The 17,377-nt window shown below is 50.0% G+C and overlaps 1 protein-coding gene across 2 annotated transcripts in view; it reads right to left on the minus strand.

Moving 5' to 3' along the window:
- Positions 1–16,989, minus strand: part of LOC122920325 (adhesion G-protein coupled receptor G1-like) — a 37,536-nt gene extending 20,547 nt beyond the window's left edge. The window contains exons 1-2 of one of the 2 annotated variants that reach the window (XM_044269745.1): positions 16,935–16,989; positions 5,478–5,547 (exon numbers count right to left, since the gene is read on the minus strand). In XM_044269745.1, the coding sequence (XP_044125680.1) occupies positions 5,478–5,511 (34 nt within the window). In that variant the 5' untranslated portion in view covers positions 5,512–5,547; positions 16,935–16,989. Of the gene's footprint in view, positions 1–5,477; positions 5,548–11,222; positions 11,641–16,934 lie in introns of those variants that run through there. The other variant, XM_044269746.1, reaches the window with a different exon arrangement.
- Between the last annotated feature and the right edge of the window lie 388 nt (positions 16,990–17,377).

Here is a 17,377-nt window from a genome sequence, read left to right on the forward strand (position 1 = left end):
CTAATAACATATTACATAGAGGCTGCAGGGAGAGGAGACTACAGACTGCTGGGAGGTGAGGAGATGTCTCTGTCCTCTAATAACATATATTACATGGAGGCTGCGGGGAGAGGAGACTACAGAGTCCAGACTGCTGGGAGGTGAGGAGATGTCTCTGTCCTCTAATATATATTACATAGAGGCTGCGGGGAGAGGAGACTACAGACTGCTGGGAGGTGAGGAGATGTCTCTGTCCTCTAATAACATATATTACATGGAGGCTGCGGGGAGAGGAGACTACAGAGTCCAGACTGCTGGGAGGTGAGGAGATGTCTCTGTCCTCTAATATATATTACATAGAGGCTGCAGGGAGAGGAGACTACAGACTGCTGGGAGGTGAGGAGATGTCACTGTCCTCTAATATATATTACATAGAGGCTGCAGGGAGAGGAGACTACAGAGTCCAGACTGCTGGGAGGTGAGGAGAGGTCTCTGTCCTCTAATATATATTACATAGAGGCTGCAGGGAGAGGAGACTACAGACTGCTGGGAGGTGAGGAGATGTCACTGTCCTCTAATAACATATATTACATAGAGGCTGCAGGGAGAGGAGACTACAGAGTCCAGACTGCTGGAAGGTGAGGAGATGTCTCTGTCCTCTAATAACATATATTACATAGAGGCTGCAGGGAGAGGAGACTACAGACTGCTGGAAGGTGAGGAGATGTCTCTGTCCTCTAATAACATATATTATATAGAGGCTGTGGGGAGAGGAGACTACAGAGTCCAGACTGCTGGGAGGTGAGGAGATGTCACTGTCCTCTAATATATATTAGAGGCTGCAGGGAGAGGAGACTACAGACTGCTGGGAGGTGAGGAGATGTCTCTGTCCTCTAATAACATATATTACATAGAGGCTGCAGGGAGAGGAGACTACAGACTGCTGGGAGGTGAGGAGATGTCACTGTCCTCTAATATATATTATATAGAGGCTGCAGGGAGAGGAGACTACAGACTGCTGGGAGGTGAGGAGATGTCTCTGTCCTCTAATAACATATATTACATAGAGGCTGCAGGGAGAGGAGACTACAGACTGCTGGGAGGTGAGGAGATGTCTCTGTCCTCTAATAACATATATTACATAGAGGCTGCAGGGAGAGGAGACTACAGACTGCTGGGAGGTGAGGAGATGTCTCTGTCCTCTAATAACATATATTATATAGAGGCTGTGGGGAGAGGAGACTACAGAGTCCAGACTGCTGGGAGGTGAGGAGATGTCACTGTCCTCTAATATATATTATATAGAGGCTGCAGGGAGAGGAGACTACAGACTGCTGGGAGGTGAGGAGATGTCTCTGTCCTCTAATAACATATATTACATAGAGGCTGCAGGGAGAGGAGACTACAGACTGCTGGGAGGTGAGGAGATGTCACTGTCCTCTAATATATATTATATAGAGGCTGCAGGGAGAGGAGACTACAGACTGCTGGGAGGTGAGGAGATGTCTCTGTCCTCTAATAACATATATTACATAGAGGCTGCAGGGAGAGGAGACTACAGACTGCTGGTAGGTGAGGAGATGTCACTGTCCTCTAATATATATTATATAGAGGCTGCAGGGAGAGGAGACTACAGACTGCATGGAGGTGAGGAGATGTCTCTGTCCTCTAATAACATATATTACATAGAGGCTGCATGGAGAGGAGACTACAGACTGCTGGGAGGTGAGGAGATGTCTCTGTCCTCTAATAACATATATTACATAGAGGCTGCATGGAGAGGAGACTACAGACTGCTGGGAGGTGAGGAGATGTCACTGTCCTCTAATATATATTATATAGAGGCTGCAGGGAGAGGAGACTACAGACTGCAGGGAGGTGAGGAGATGTCTCTGTCCTCTAATAACATATATTACATAGAGGCTGCAGGGAGAGGAGACTACAGAGTCCAGACTGCTGGGAGGTGAGGAGATGTCTCTGTCCTCTAATAACATATATTACATAGAGGCTGCAGGGAGAGGAGACTACAGACTGCTGGGAGGTGAGGAGATGTCACTGTCCTCTAATATATATTATATAGTAGCTGCAGGGAGAGGAGACTACAGACTGCTGGGAGGTGAGGAGATGTCTCTGTCCTCTAATAACATATATTATATAGAGGCTGCAGGGAGAGGAGACTACAGACTGCTGGGAGGTGAGGAGATGTCTCTGTCCTCTAATAACATATATTATATAGAGGCTGTGGGGAGAGGAGACTACAGAGTCCAGACTGCTGGGAGGTGAGGAGATGTCTCTGTCCTCTAATAACATATATTACATAGAGGCTGCAGGGAGAGGAGACTACAGACTGCAGGGAGGTGAGGAGATGTCACTGTCCTCTAATATATATTATATAGAGGCTGCAGGGAGAGGAGACTACAGACTGCAGGGAGGAGAGGAGATGTCACTGTCCTCTAACATATATTATATAGAGGCTGCAGGGAGAGGAGACTACAGACTGCTGGGAGGTGAGAATATGTCTCTGTCCTCTAATAACATATATTACATAGAGCAGTGGTCCTCAACTCCGGTCCTCGGAACCCACCTACCGGCCATGTTTTCAGGATTTCCTTAGTATTGAGCAGGTGATATAATTAGTGTCCCTGCATCAGGACTTACCACAGGTATTTATTCTGTGGGATATTTCCAAATCCTGACCGGCAGGTGGGCCCTGAGGACTGGAGTTGGGGAACCCTGACATAGAGGCTGCAGGGAGAGGAGACTACAGACTGCTGGGAGGTGAGAAGATGTCTCTGTCCTCTAATAACATATATTACATGGAGGCTGCAGGTAGGGGAAGAGATCCTGGCGGCTGCTCTCTGGAGCAGTGGCGGTGGCCTCCAGAAGTGTTTCGAAGTTCAGGGGGGCGGTGAGTGCGTCACAGTCGGCTCTGCCGCGTCTGGTTTCATGTATCAGAAGACATAGAAAATTCCTTCAAATATCAGAGTTTCAGAACAATATGACTAATTACAAGGACAAGACACAGCATGCTGCACCAGAGCCTCACAGAATGGGGGGAGTAGTCCTGCGCCATCATCCCGGACAGGATCACACAGGATAGCATTAGATACAGCAAGCAGTTTTACACACGATATGATTTGATAACGCAGACTGTATCACACATGATGGGATTAGATACAGTATCGTTTTACACAATATATGAATAGATACAACAGACCGTATCATACATGACAAGAGACGTACCGGGAGTATCAGGCATAATAGGACTAGATTCTCCAAGACAGTATCACACATGATAGGATTAGATAAAGTAGATAGTATCACATCAGAGAATTAGATACAGGAGCCAGTAATAAAATTAAATACAGCAGACAGTATTACATAGGACAGGTTTAAGTACAGCAGCAGTATCACACAATAGGATTAGATAAAGTAGCTCAGCAGATAGTATCACACATGATAGGATTAGATACAGAAGATAGTATATCACATGTTAAGATTAGATACAGCAGACAGTATCACACATGATAGGATTAGATACAGAAGATAGTATATCACATGTTAAGATTAGATACAGCAGACTGTATCACACATGATAGGATTAGATACAGAAGATAGTATATCACATGTTAGGATTAGATACAGCAGACTGTATCACACATGATAGGATTAGATACAGAAGATAGTATATCACATGTTAGGATTAGATACAGCAGACAGTATCACACATGATAGGATTAGATACAGAAGATAGCATATCACATGTTAAGATTAGATACAGCAGACTGTATCACACATGATAGGATTAGATACAGAAGATAGTATATCACATGTTAGGATTAGATACAGCAGACAGTATCACACATGATAGGATTAGATACAGAAGATAGTATATCACATGTTAAGATTAGATACAGCAGACTGTATCACACATGATAGGATTAGATACAGAAGATAGTATATCACATGTTAGGATTAGATACAGCAGACAGTATCACACATGATAGGATTAGATACAGAAGATAGTATATCACATGTTAAGATTAGATACAGCAGACAGTATCACACATGATAGGATTAGATACAGAAGATAGTATATCACATGTTAAGATTAGATACAGCAGACTGTATCACACATGATAGGATTAGATACAGAAGATAGTATATCACATGTTAGGATTAGATACAGCAGACAGTATCACACATGATAGGATTAGATACAGAAGATAGTATATCACATGTTAAGATTAGATACAGCAGACTGTATCACACATGATAGGATTAGATACAGAAGATAGTATATCACATGTTAGGATTAGATACAGCAGACAGTATCACACATGATAGGATTAGATACAGAAGATAGTATATCACATGTTAAGATTAGATACAGCAGACTGTATCACACATGATAGGATTAGATACAGAAGATAGTATATCACATGTTAGGATTAGATACAGCAGACAGTATCACACATGATAGGATTAGATACAGAAGATAGTATATCACATGATAGGATTAGATACAGCAGACAGTAACAAAGCGCTGGTGCGGCCTCATCTGGAATCTGCAGTCCAGTTCTGGGCACCAGTCCACAGAAAGGAGGCCCTGGAGCTGGAGAGAGTACAGAGGAGAGCGACTGAACTGATACGGGGCCCGGAGGGTCTGAGTTATGAAGAAAGATTAAAATAATTGAATGTATTTAGTCTTGAGAAGAGACGTCTAAGGGGGGACATGAATAACCTGTACAAGTATATAAATGGGCCGTACACAAAATACAGTGAAAAGCTGTTCCATGTAAAATGCCCTCAGAAGACGAGGGGCGCTGCCTCCGACTGGGGAAGAAATACTTCAGTCTCCAGAAGCGTCAACGCTTCTTTACTGTAAGAACGGAGAATCTGTGGAATAGACTCCTCGGGACGCGGTCACAGCAGAAACAGGGGACGGGTTTATAAAGGGGTTAGATGAATTCTTAAAAGTAAAAAACATTAATGCTGATGAAAACATGTAGAAATCCGAGTCTCATTTCCTTCTGGGATTCGCGTCCCCACCGATCCCTTGGTTGAACTTGAGGGACTTATGGTCTTTTTTCAACCGTATTAACTATGTAACTATGTAACTATGTGTCACACATGATAGGAGCAGATACACAGCTCAAAAGACACTTTCATAGGAGACAGGCAGGATTCTGGGGGCATTAGATGGACTGCAGGGGGCAGTGTTCTGGGTGTAAGTGCAGGGGGCATTAAATGGACTGCAGGGGGCAGTGTTCTGGGTGTAAGTGCAGGGGGCATTAAATGGACTGCAGGGGGCAGTGTTCTGGGTGTAAGTGCAGGGGGCATTAGATTGACTGCAGGGGGCAGTGTTCTGGGTGTAAGTGCAGGGGGCATTAGATGGACTGCAGGGGGCAGTGTTCTGGGTATAAGTGGATGGACATTATTAGGGGTGCATGCAATTTGAGGAACAGGTGGAGGGGTCTCAGGGGAACGGCACATACCATGCAGAAGCAGCAGCAGGAACACCAGGGACATGGTGACTGATCCTCCAGGGTGATCCGGGCACTGAAGCTGGAGGAGAAAAGAACCTTTGTTAATGTTTGCAGAAGGAGGAGGAAGAGGAGGAGGGGAGTCTCAGACTGACACCAACAATGCAAAGGACAACACAGCTCTGTCTGCAGGGGTGGGGGGTCACACTACACAGTCTGCGGAGACAGGGGTACACTGCACAGTCTGCGGAGAAGAGGGTACACTGCACAGTCTGGGGAGAAGGAGATACACTGCACAGTCTGCGGAGAAGGGGGTACACTGCACAGTCTGGGGAGAAGGAGATACACTGCACAGTCTGCGGAGAAGGGGGTACACTGCACAGTCTGCGGAGAAGGGGATACACTGCACAGTCTGCAGAGACAGGGGTACACTGCACAGTCTGCGGAGAAGGGGGTACACTGCACAGTCTGCGGAGAAGAGGGTACACTGCACAGTCTGCGGAAAAGAGGGTACACTGCACAGTCTGCGGAGAAAAGGGGTACACTGCACAGTCTGCGGAGAAGGGGGTACACTGCACAGTCTGCGGAGAAGGGGGTACACTGCACAGTCTGCAGAGACAGGGGTACACTGCACAGTCTGCGGAGAAGGGGGTACACTGCACAGTCTGCGGAGAAGGGGGTACACTGCACAGTCTGCAGAGAAGGGGGTACACTGCACAGTCTGCAGAGAAGGGGGTACACTGCACAGTCTGCGGAGAAGGGGGTACACTGCACAGTCTGCGGAGAAGGGGGTACACTGCACAGTCTGCAGAGAAAGAGATACACTGCACAGTCTGCGGAGAAGGGGGTACACTGCACAGTCTCGGAAGAAGGAGATACACTGCACAGTCTGCGGAGAAGGGGGTACACTGCACAGTCTGCGGAGAAGGGGATACACTGCACAGTCTGCGGAGAAGGGGGTACACTGCACAGTCTGCGGAGAAGGGGGTACACTGCACAGTCTGCGGAGAAGGGGGTACACTGCACAATCTGCAGAGAAGTGGGTACACTGCACAGTCTGCGGAGAAGGGGGTACACTGCACAGTCTGCGGAGAAGGGGGTACACTGCACAGTCTGCGGAGAAGGGGGTACACTGCACAGTCTGCGGAGAAGGGGGTACACTACACAGTCTGCGGAGAAGGGGGTACACTGCACAGTCTGCAGAGACAGGGGTACACTGCACAGTCTGCGGAGAAGGGGGTACACTGCACAGTCTGCGGAGAAGAGGGTACACTGCACAGTCTGCAGAGAAGGGGGTACACTGCACAGTCTGCGGAAAAGAGGGTACACTGCACAGTCTGCAGAGAAGGGGGTACACTGCACAGTCTGCGGAAAAGAGGGTACACTGCACAGTCTGCGGAGAAGTGGGTACACTGCACAGTCTGTGGAGAAGGGGGTACACTGCACAGTCTGCGGAGAAGGGGGTACACTGCACAGTCTGCGGAGAAGGGGGTACACTGCACAGTCTGCGGAGAAGGGGGTACACTGCACAGTCTGCGGAGAAGGGGGTACACTGCACAGTCTGCAGAGAAGGGGGTACACTGCACATTCTGCGGAGAAGGGGGTACACAGCACAGTCTGCAGAGAAGAAGGGTACACTGCACAGTCTGTAGAGGAGAAGGGGATACTGCACAGTCTGGGGAGGAGATACACTGCACAGTCTGCGGAGAAGGAGATACACTGCACAGTCTGGGGAGGAGATACACTGCACAGACTGCGGAGAAGGAGGTACACTGCACAGTCTGCGGAGAAGGAGGTACACTGCACAGACTGCGGAGAAGGGGGTACACTGCACAGTCTGGGGAGGAGATACACTGCACAGACTGCGGAGAAGGAGGTACACTGCACAGTCTGCGGAGAAGGAGGTACACTGCACAGACTGCGGAGAAGGGGGTACACTGCACAGACTGCGGAGAAGGGGGTACATTGCATAGTCTGCGGAGAAGGGGGTAGACTGCACAGTCTGTAGAGGAGAAGGGGATACACTGCACAGTCTGCGGAGAAGGAGGTACACTGCACAGTCTGCGGAGAAGCGGGTACACTGCACAGTCTGCGGAGAAGGGGGGTCGCTGCACAGTCTGTGTAGAAGAGGGTACGCTGCACAGTCTGCAGAAAAGGGGGTACACTGCACAGAAGGAAGTACACTGCACAGTCTGCGGTGAAGGGGGTACACTGCACAGTCTGCAGAGAAGGGGGTACACTGCACAGTCTGCAGAGGAGAAGGAGATACACCTCACAGTCTGTAGAGAAGGGGATACTGCACAGTCTGGGGAGGAGATACACTGCACAGACTGCGGCGAAGGAGGTACACTGCACAGTCTGGGGAGAAGGAGGTACACTGCACAGACTGCGGAGAAGGGGGTACACGGCACAGTCTGGGGAGGAGATACACTGCACAGACTGCGGAGAAGGAGGTACACTGCACAGTCTGCGGAGAAGGAGGTACACTGCACAGACTGCGGAGAAGGGGGTACACTGCACAGACTGCGGAGAAGGGGGTACATTGCATAGTCTGCGGAGAAGGGGGTAGACTGCATCGTCTGCGAAGAAGGGGGTACACTGCACAGTCTGTAGAGGAGAAGGGGATACACTGCACAGTCTGCGGAGAAGGAGGTACACTGCACAGTCTGTAGAGGAGAAGGGGATACACTGCACAGTCTGCAGAGAAGGAGGTACACTGCACAGTCTGCGGAGAAGGGGGGTCGCTGCACAGTCTGTGTAGAAGAGGGTACGCTGCACAGTCTGCAGAAAAGGGGGTACACTGCACAGAAGGGAGTACACTGCACAGTCTGCGGTGAAGGGGGTACACTGCACAGTCTGCGTTGAAGGGGGTACACTGCACAGTCTGCAGAGAAGGGGGTACACTGCACAGTCTGCAGAGGAGAAGGAGATACACCTCACAGTCTGTAGAGAAGGGGGTTCACTGCACAGTCTGTAGAGGAGAAGGGGATACACCGCACAGTCTGTAGAGGAGAAGGGGATACACCGCACAGTCTGTAGAGGAGAAGGGGATACACCACACAGTCTGTAGAGTAGAAGGGGATACACCGCACAGTCTGTAGAGGAGAAGGGGATACACCGCACAGTCTGTAGAGGAGAAGGGGATACACCGCACAGTCTGTAGAGGAGAAGGGGGATACACCGCACAGTCTGTAGAGGAGAAGGAGGTATACCGCACAGTCTGTAGAGGAGAAGGAGGTACACCGCACAGTCTGTAGAGGAGAAGGGGATACACCCCACAGTCTGTAGAGGAGAAGGGGATACACCGCACAGTCTGTAGAGAAGGGGGTTCACTGCACAGTCTGTAGAGGAGAAGGGGATACACTGCACAGTCTGCGGTGAAGGGGGTACACTGCACAGTCTGCATTGAAGGGGGTACACTGCACAGTCTGCAGAGAAGGGGGTACACTGCACAGTCTGCAGAGGAGAAGGAGATACACCTCACAGTCTGTAGAGAAGGGGGTTCACTGCACAGTCTGTAGAGGAGAAGGGGATACACCGCACAGTCTGTAGAGGAGAAGGGGATACACCGCACAGTCTGTAGAGGAGAAGGGGATACACCGCACAGTCTGTAGAGGAGAAGGGGATACACCGCACAGTCTGTAGAGTAGAAGGGGATACACCGCACAGTCTGTAGAGGAGAAGGGGATACACCGCACAGTCTGTAGAGGAGAAGGGGATACACCGCACAGTCTGTAGAGGAGAAGGGGATACACCGCACAGTCTGTAGAGGAGAAGGGGATACACCGCACAGTCTGTAGAGGAGAAGGGGATACACCGCACAGTCTGTAGAGGAGAAGGGGATACACCGCACAGTCTGTAGAGGAGAAGGAGGTACACCGCACAGTCTGTAGAGGAGAAGGAGGTACACCGCACAGTCTGTAGAGGAGAAGGAGGTACACCGCACAGTCTGTAGAGGAGAAGGAGGTACACCGCACAGTCTTTAGAGGAGAAGGGGATACACCCCACAGTCTGTAGAGGAGAAGGGGATACACCGCACAGTCTGTAGAGAAGGGGGTTCACTGCACAGTCTGTAGAGGAGAAGGGGATACACCGCACAGTCTGTAGAGGAGAAGGGGATACACCCCACAGTCTGTAGAGGAGAAGGAGGTACACCGCACAGTCTGTAGAGGAGAAGGGGATACACCGCACAGTCTGTAGAGAAGGGGATACACCGCACAGTCTGTAGAGGAGAAGGGGATACACCGCACAGTCTGTAGAGGAGAAGGGGATACACCGCACAGTCTGTAGAGGAGAAGGGGATACACCGCACAGTCTGTAGAGGAGAAGGGGATACACCGCACAGTCTGTAGAGGAGAAGGGGATACACCGCACAGTCTGTAGAGGAGAAGGGGATACACCGCACAGTCTGTAGAGGAGAAGGGGATACACCGCACAGTCTGTAGAGGAGAAGGGGATACACCGCACAGTCTGTAGAGGAGGAGGGGATACACCGCACAGTCTGTAGAGAAGAAGGGGATACACCGCACAGTCTGTAGAGGAGAAGGGGATACACCGCACAGTCTGTAGAGGAGAAGGGGATACACCCCACAGTCTGTAGAGGAGAAGGAGGTACACCACACAGTCTGTAGAGGAGAAGGAGGTACACCGCACAGTCTGTAGAGGAGAAGGGGATACACCGCACAGTCTGTAGAGGAGAAGGGGATACACCGCACAGTCTGTAGAGGAGAAGGGGATACACCGCACAGTCTGTAGAGGAGAAGGGGATACACCGCACAGTCTGTAGAGGAGAAGGGGATACACCGCACAGTCTGTAGAGGAGAAGGGGATACACCGCACAGTCTGTATAGGAGAAGGGGATACACCGCACAGTCTGTAGAGGAGAAGGGGATACACCGCACAGTCTGTAGAGGAGAAGGGGATACACCGCACAGTCTGTAGAGGAGAAGGGGATACACCACACAGTCTGTAGAGGAGAAGGGGATACACCGCACAGTCTGTAGAGGAGAAGGGGATACACCGCACAGTCTGTAGAGGAGGAGGGGATACACCGCACAGTCTGTAGAGAAGAAGGGGATACACCGCACAGTCTGTAGAGGAGAAGGGGATACACTGCACAGTCTGTAGAGGAGAAGGGGATACACCCCACAGTCTGTAGAGGAGAAGGGGGTACACCGCACAGTCTGTAGAGGAGAAGGGGGTACACCCCACAGTCTGTAGAGGAGAAGGAGGTACACTGCACAGTCTGTAGAGGAGAAGGGGATACACCGCACAGTCTGTAGAGGAGCAGGGGATACACCCCACAGTCTGTAGAGGAGAAGGAGATACACCGCACAGTCTGTAGAGGAGAAGGAGATACACCGCACAGTCTGTAGAGGAGAAGGGGATACACCCCACAGTCTGCAGAGGAGAAGGAGGTACACCGCACAGTCTGTAGAGGAGAAGGGGATACACCCCACAGTCTGTAGAGAAGAAAGGGATACACCCCACAGTCTGTAGAGGAGGAGGTACACCGCACAGTCTGTAGAGAAGAAGGGGATACACCGCACAGTCTGTAGAGAAGAAGGGGATACACCGCACAGTCTGTAGAGGAGAAGGGGATACACCGCACAGTCTGTAGAGGAGAAGGGGATACACCCCAGTCTGTAGAGGAGAAGGAGGTACACCCCACAGTCTGTAGAGGAGAAGGGGGTACACCGCACTTTCTGCAGTGCTGTATATTTTGTGCAGTGCTCTGTTTTGTCCTTTGTCCTTTACCTGTGGTGTCTCGGCAGATCCCGGTAAGGGCTCCTCCCCCTTTAGGTGTGTGCGCAGGTAACATCACTTAATCCCATGATCCCTCCCGGATGCATGAGATCACGCCTGTTATTAGCCCTGTGCAGTGGTTTCTCTCTAGGCACCTGACATGTTGAGAGTTGTAGTGCTCTCATGTTGAATTTTCAGGCGGTGTAACGGATAGCTGTGGATCAGGCATATTTTCCCCCTTGTTGTGGCTGCACCTGTGCATTGCCCCAGTTACAAGCACAGAGGAGGGTGCTACGTCCCATCCCCCAGACCTGAGACGCTATCTTGTGGGTGCACGGGTGCTGCACAGAAGCTGGGGCATGTCCACACGTGGCGATGTGTGCAACTCTGAGGCCAATGCTTCCTGTTCTGTAGAAAAAAAGTATTTACCCCCCCCCACACACACACATACATACATATACACATACATACATACACATACATAAATTCACACATGCACACATACACATACACACACACATACACATACATACATACACATACATAAATTCACACATGCACACACACACATACACATACACACACACATGCACACATAAATATACACACATAAATATACACACATAAACAAACATACACACATATACATACACATACATACACACACATATACATACATACACATACATATACACACATACATACATACCACCATCGCTCTATTCTACAATACACACACATACATACTCATAAATACACATACATAGATACACACACACACACACATACACTTAGATACACACACATACATACACACACATACATACACACATACACACACATACATACTCATAAATACACAAATATATAAATACACATACATACACACACACACACACACACACACACACACATACATACACACACCACCATCGCTCTATTCTACAATACACCTGATTATAGATGAGGATAGTCTCAGGGTGCACATCACACAGCAGAAGCCTCTGGAACCTGCGGCACAACTGCAAATCCCACAACTCTCATCCAACTGGACGGACATCATATGCATATCATACACACACTAACATCATACACACATTTTCCACACAGTAGCGTGACACAGTGAGGTCACAGACATTTTCACGCTCGCATCTACTTGTGGGAATCATGAGAGTTTCAGTGCCGCCTTTGTGTCACATTTCAAAGCTGCAGGGTTTGTGGTTTGTATAGAGCGGGCGTACATACAGCAGGGATCAGCAACCTTCGGCACTCCAGCTGCTGTGAAACTACAACTCCCAGCCTGCAAACATGCTCGACGGCTCTTCTAACTCCCATGGAAGTGAATGAAGCATTCTGGGAGTAGTAGTTTCTGGAGTGCCGGAGGTTGCTGATCCCTGATATACAGGGTGCAGCGCGTACATGAAGGAGGGCGGCTGTGTCTAGCAGCTCTCATCCTGCAGGATAGTCTGTATTCCGTGTATTCTGCCATGTCATGCACCAGCTCCGCTGCGTCTTTCTGGAATGATGGAACGTTTGTCACTGTCCTGACTCGTACTTACCTCTACGCAGTAGCCGCCTCTTTCTTTACATATATGTCTTACGTATCTCTGTCATGCTTTTGTCTGTGTTATGAACAGAACCCCCTGTCCTTGTTGTCCTCTCGGCCTGTCCCCGGGGCTCTCGCATGCTGTCTATTGTGTCCTCTCAGCTTGTTGGTGGCCAGACGTCCGGTTTTAGGCCGGACAGTCCGGTTTTCTGGCTCCCTGTCCTCCGACTGGTGCAGGGCCTGGACGGACGCAGGGATGTTCACCCTTTCAGTAGCTCACACTCAGACAGCAGCACTGCGGTGTCTGAGTGTGAGCTGCAGCAACTGACTGAGGCTTCTCTCACCTCCAGTCAGTCACTAGAGCCGCCGACAAGGCTCCCTGTGGCTGACTGTAGGGGAGAGAAGCACCCCGGCTGCCCCAAGCTCACCTTCCCCTCAGAAAGTTCTTCCCTCTCCTCCCCCCTTTTTTTCCCCTGGCCAGCGATGGGGTCGTGGATTCACGGAGCGGGGGCGTGGCTTCACTTTTCCGGACGTGGTTTATAAGTTGGGGGCTTGGCCGGTAAGGTCCGGCTTTCTTGAGTGAAGCCAGTGGCCACCCTACTCTCACGGCTTGTCTCCAGGGTCCTTTCAGCCTATCCCTAGTGTCTTCTTGGCCTGTCCGTGGTGTCCTCTCAGCCTGCCCCCGGTATCCTCTTAGTCTTTCCCTGGTGTCCTCTCAGCCTTCACCCAATGCCCTCTTGGCCTGTCCCCGGTGTCCTCTTGGCTTGTTCTCGGGGTTATCATTGCTTGTCCACAGGGTTTTTTCAGCCTGTCCCTAGTGTCCTCTTGGCCTGATTGGCCTGTCCATGGTATTCTCTCAGCCTGCCACTAATGCCCTCTTGGCCTTTCCCAGGTGTTCTCTTGGCATGCCCCCGGTGTCCTCTCAGCCTGTCCCCAGTGTCCTCCCGGCCTTTCTGTGATGTCCTCTCAGCCTACACCCAATGTCCTCTTGGCCTGACCCTGGTGTTCTCTCAGCCTGCCCCCAGTGTCTTTTGGCCTGTCCCTTGTGTCCTCTCAGCCTGCATCCAATGTCCTCTCGGGCTGTCCCTGGTGTCCTCTCAGGCTGCACCCAATGTCCTCTCGGGCTGTCCCTGGTGTCCTCTCAGGCTGCACCCAATGTCCTCTCAGCCTGTCCCCAATGTCCTTTTTGCCTGACCTCGGTTTGCTTTCGGTCTGCACCCAATGTCCTCTCAGCCTGCACCTGATGTCCTCTCGGCCTTTCCCTGGTGTCCTCTCAGCCTGCACCCAATGTCCTCTTGGTTTGACCCTGGTGTTCTCTCGGCCTATCCCTGGTGTTCTCTCAGCCTGCCCCCAGTGCCCTCTCAAGCTGTCCCCGGTGTCCTCTCAGACTGCATCCAGTGTACTATTGGTCTGTCCCTTGTGTCCTCTCAGCCTGTCCCTTGTGTCCTCTCAGCCTGTCCCTGGTGTTCTCTCGATCGATGCCTTCTGCTGCTGGTTTCTCTGTTCATTTGGAGCTGGGAATGTTCTCACATCCTGCCATTGTGTGTGATGAGAGGAACTACTCTGCCCCTAATGAGTAAGGATGAATCACAGGGTCTGCAGGTCCACAAATTCTCACCATGGCAGGTGCCAGGAGGAGACCACCAGCTGCTGGACATAGTCACCACCACACAGAAGAAGACATCGTCCCAATAACCAGGAGGAGACCACCAGTTGTTGGACAGAGTCACCACCCCACAGAAGAAGACATCGTCCCAATAACCAGGAGGTCAGACAGACTGAGCCCTGCCCTGAGTCAACCAGAACTCGGACCCTTAGTGATTCCTCAGCAATGATCAACAAGTACCCGTCCCCAGACTACAGGATAGGCTTAGATACACAGCTCAGCAGACAGTATCACACAGGATAGGATTAGATACATAGCTCAGCAGACAGTATCACACAGGATAGGATTAGATACACAGCTCAGCAGACAGTATCACACAGGAGAGGATTAGATACACAGCTCAGCAGTCAGTATCACACAGGATAGGATTAGATACACAGCTCAGCAGACAGTATCACACAGGATAGGATTAGATACACAGCTCAGCAGGCAATATCACACAGGATAGGCTTAGATACACAGCTCAGCAGACAGTATCACACAGGAGAGGATTAGATACACAGCTCAGCAGTCAGTATCACACAGGATAGGATTAGATACACAGCTCAGCAGACAGTATCACACAGGATAGGATTAGATACACAGCTCAGCAGACAGTATCACACAGGATAGGCTTAGATACACAGCTCAGCAGACAGTATCACACAGGATAGGATTAGATACATAGCTCAGCAGGCAGTATCACACAGGATAGGATTAGATACACAGCTCAGCAGGCAGTATCACACAGGACAGGATTAGATACACAGCTCAGCAGACAGTATCACACAGGAGAGGATTAGATACACAGCTCAGCAGGCAGTATCACACAGGATAGGATTAGATACACAGCTCAGCAGACAGTATCACACAGGAGAGGATTAGATACACAGCTCAGCAGACAGTATCACACAGGATAGGATTAGATACACAGCTCAGCAGACAGTATCACACAGGATAGGATTAGATACACAGCTCAGCAGACAGTATCACACAGGATAGGATTAGATACACAGCTCAGCAGTCAGTATCACACAGGATAGGATTAGATACACAGCTCAGCAGACAGTATCACACAGGATAGGATTAGATACACAGCTCAGCAGACAGTATCACACAGGATAGGATTAGATACACAGCTCAGCAGACAGTATCACACAGGATAGGATTAGATACACAGCTCAGCAGAGTATCACACAGGAGAGGATTAGATACACAGCTCAGCAGACAGTATCACACAGGATAGGATTAGATACACAGCTCAGCAGACAGTATCACACAGGATAGGATTAGATACACAGCTCAGCAGACCGTATCACACAGAATAGGATTAGATACACAGCTCAGCAGGCAGTATCACACAGGACAGGATTAGATACACAGCTCAGCAGACAGTATCACACAGGATAGGATTAGATACACGGCTCAGCAGACAGTATCACACAGGATAGGATTAGATACACGGCTCAGCAGACAGTATCACACAGGATAGGATTAGATACACAGCTCAGCAGACAGTATCACACAGGAGAGGATTAGATACACAGCTCAGCAGACAGTATCACACAGGAGAGGATTAGATACACAGCTCAGCAGCCGGTATCACACAGGACAGGATTAGATACACAGCTCAGCAGACAGTATCACACAGGATAGCATTAGATACACGGCTCAGCAGGCAGTATCACACAGGATAGGATTAGATACACAGCTCAGCAGTCAGTATCACACAGGATGGGATTAGATACACAGCTCAGCAGTCAGTATCACACAGGACAGGATTAGATACACAGCTCAGCAGACGGTATCGCACAGGATAGGATTAGATACACAGCTCAGCAGACAGAATCACACAGGATAGGATTAGATACACATCTCAGCAGACAGTATCACACAGGACAGGATTAGATACACGGCTCAGCAGATAGTATCACACAGGAGAGGATTAGATACACAGCTCAGCAGACAGTATCACACAGGACAGGATTAGATACACAGCTCAGCAGACAGTATCACACAGGATAGGATTAGATACACAGCTCAGCAGACAGTATCACACAGGATAGTATTAGATACACGGCTCAGTAGGCAGTATCACACAGGATAGGATTAGATACACAGCTCAGCAGACAGTATCACACAGGATAGGATTAGATACACAGCTCAGCAGACTGTATCACACAGGATAGGATTAGATACACGGCTCAGTAGGCAGTATCACACAGGATAGGATTAGATACACAGCTCAGCAGACAGTATCACACAGGATAGGATTAGATACACAGCTCAGCAGACAGTATCACACAGGATAGGATTAGATACACGGCTCAGCAGACAGTATCACATATGTTAGGATTAGATACACAGCTCAGCAGACAGTATCACACAGGAGAGGATTAGATACACAGCTCAGCAGACAGTATCACACAGGATAGGATTAGATACACAGCTCAGCAGACAGTATCACACAGGATAGGATTAGATACACAGCTCAGCAGCATTTTTTTGTTCATCTTTATATTTTTTTGCAAACCTCTCTCCCCCTGGCAGGCTCTTCTCCTCTCTCCTTCTGGCAGGCTCTTCTCCTCTCTCCTCCTGGCAGGCTCTTCTCCTCTCTCCCCCTGGCAGGCTCTTCTCCTCTCTCCTCCTGGCAGGCTCTTCTCCTCTCTCCTCCTGGCAGGCTCTTCTCCTCTCTCCCCCTGGCAGGCTCTTCTCCTCTCTCCTCCTGGCAGGCTCTTCTCCTCTCTCCCCCTGGCAGGCTCTTCTCCTCAATCCTCCTGGCAGGCTCTTCTCCTCTCTCCTCCTGGCAGGCTCTTCTCCTCTCTCCCCCTGGCAGGCTCTTCTCCTCTCTCCCCCTGGCAGGCTCTTCTCCTCTCTCCCCCTGGCAGGCTCTTCTCCTCTCTCCTCCTGGCAGGCTCTTCTCCTCTCTCCCCCTGGCAGGCCCTTCTCCTCTCTCCTCCTGGCAGGCTCTTCTCC

Source organism: Bufo gargarizans, chromosome 10, assembly GCF_014858855.1.
Source record: "Bufo gargarizans isolate SCDJY-AF-19 chromosome 10, ASM1485885v1, whole genome shotgun sequence".
NCBI lineage: Eukaryota > Metazoa > Chordata > Amphibia > Anura > Bufonidae > Bufo > Bufo gargarizans.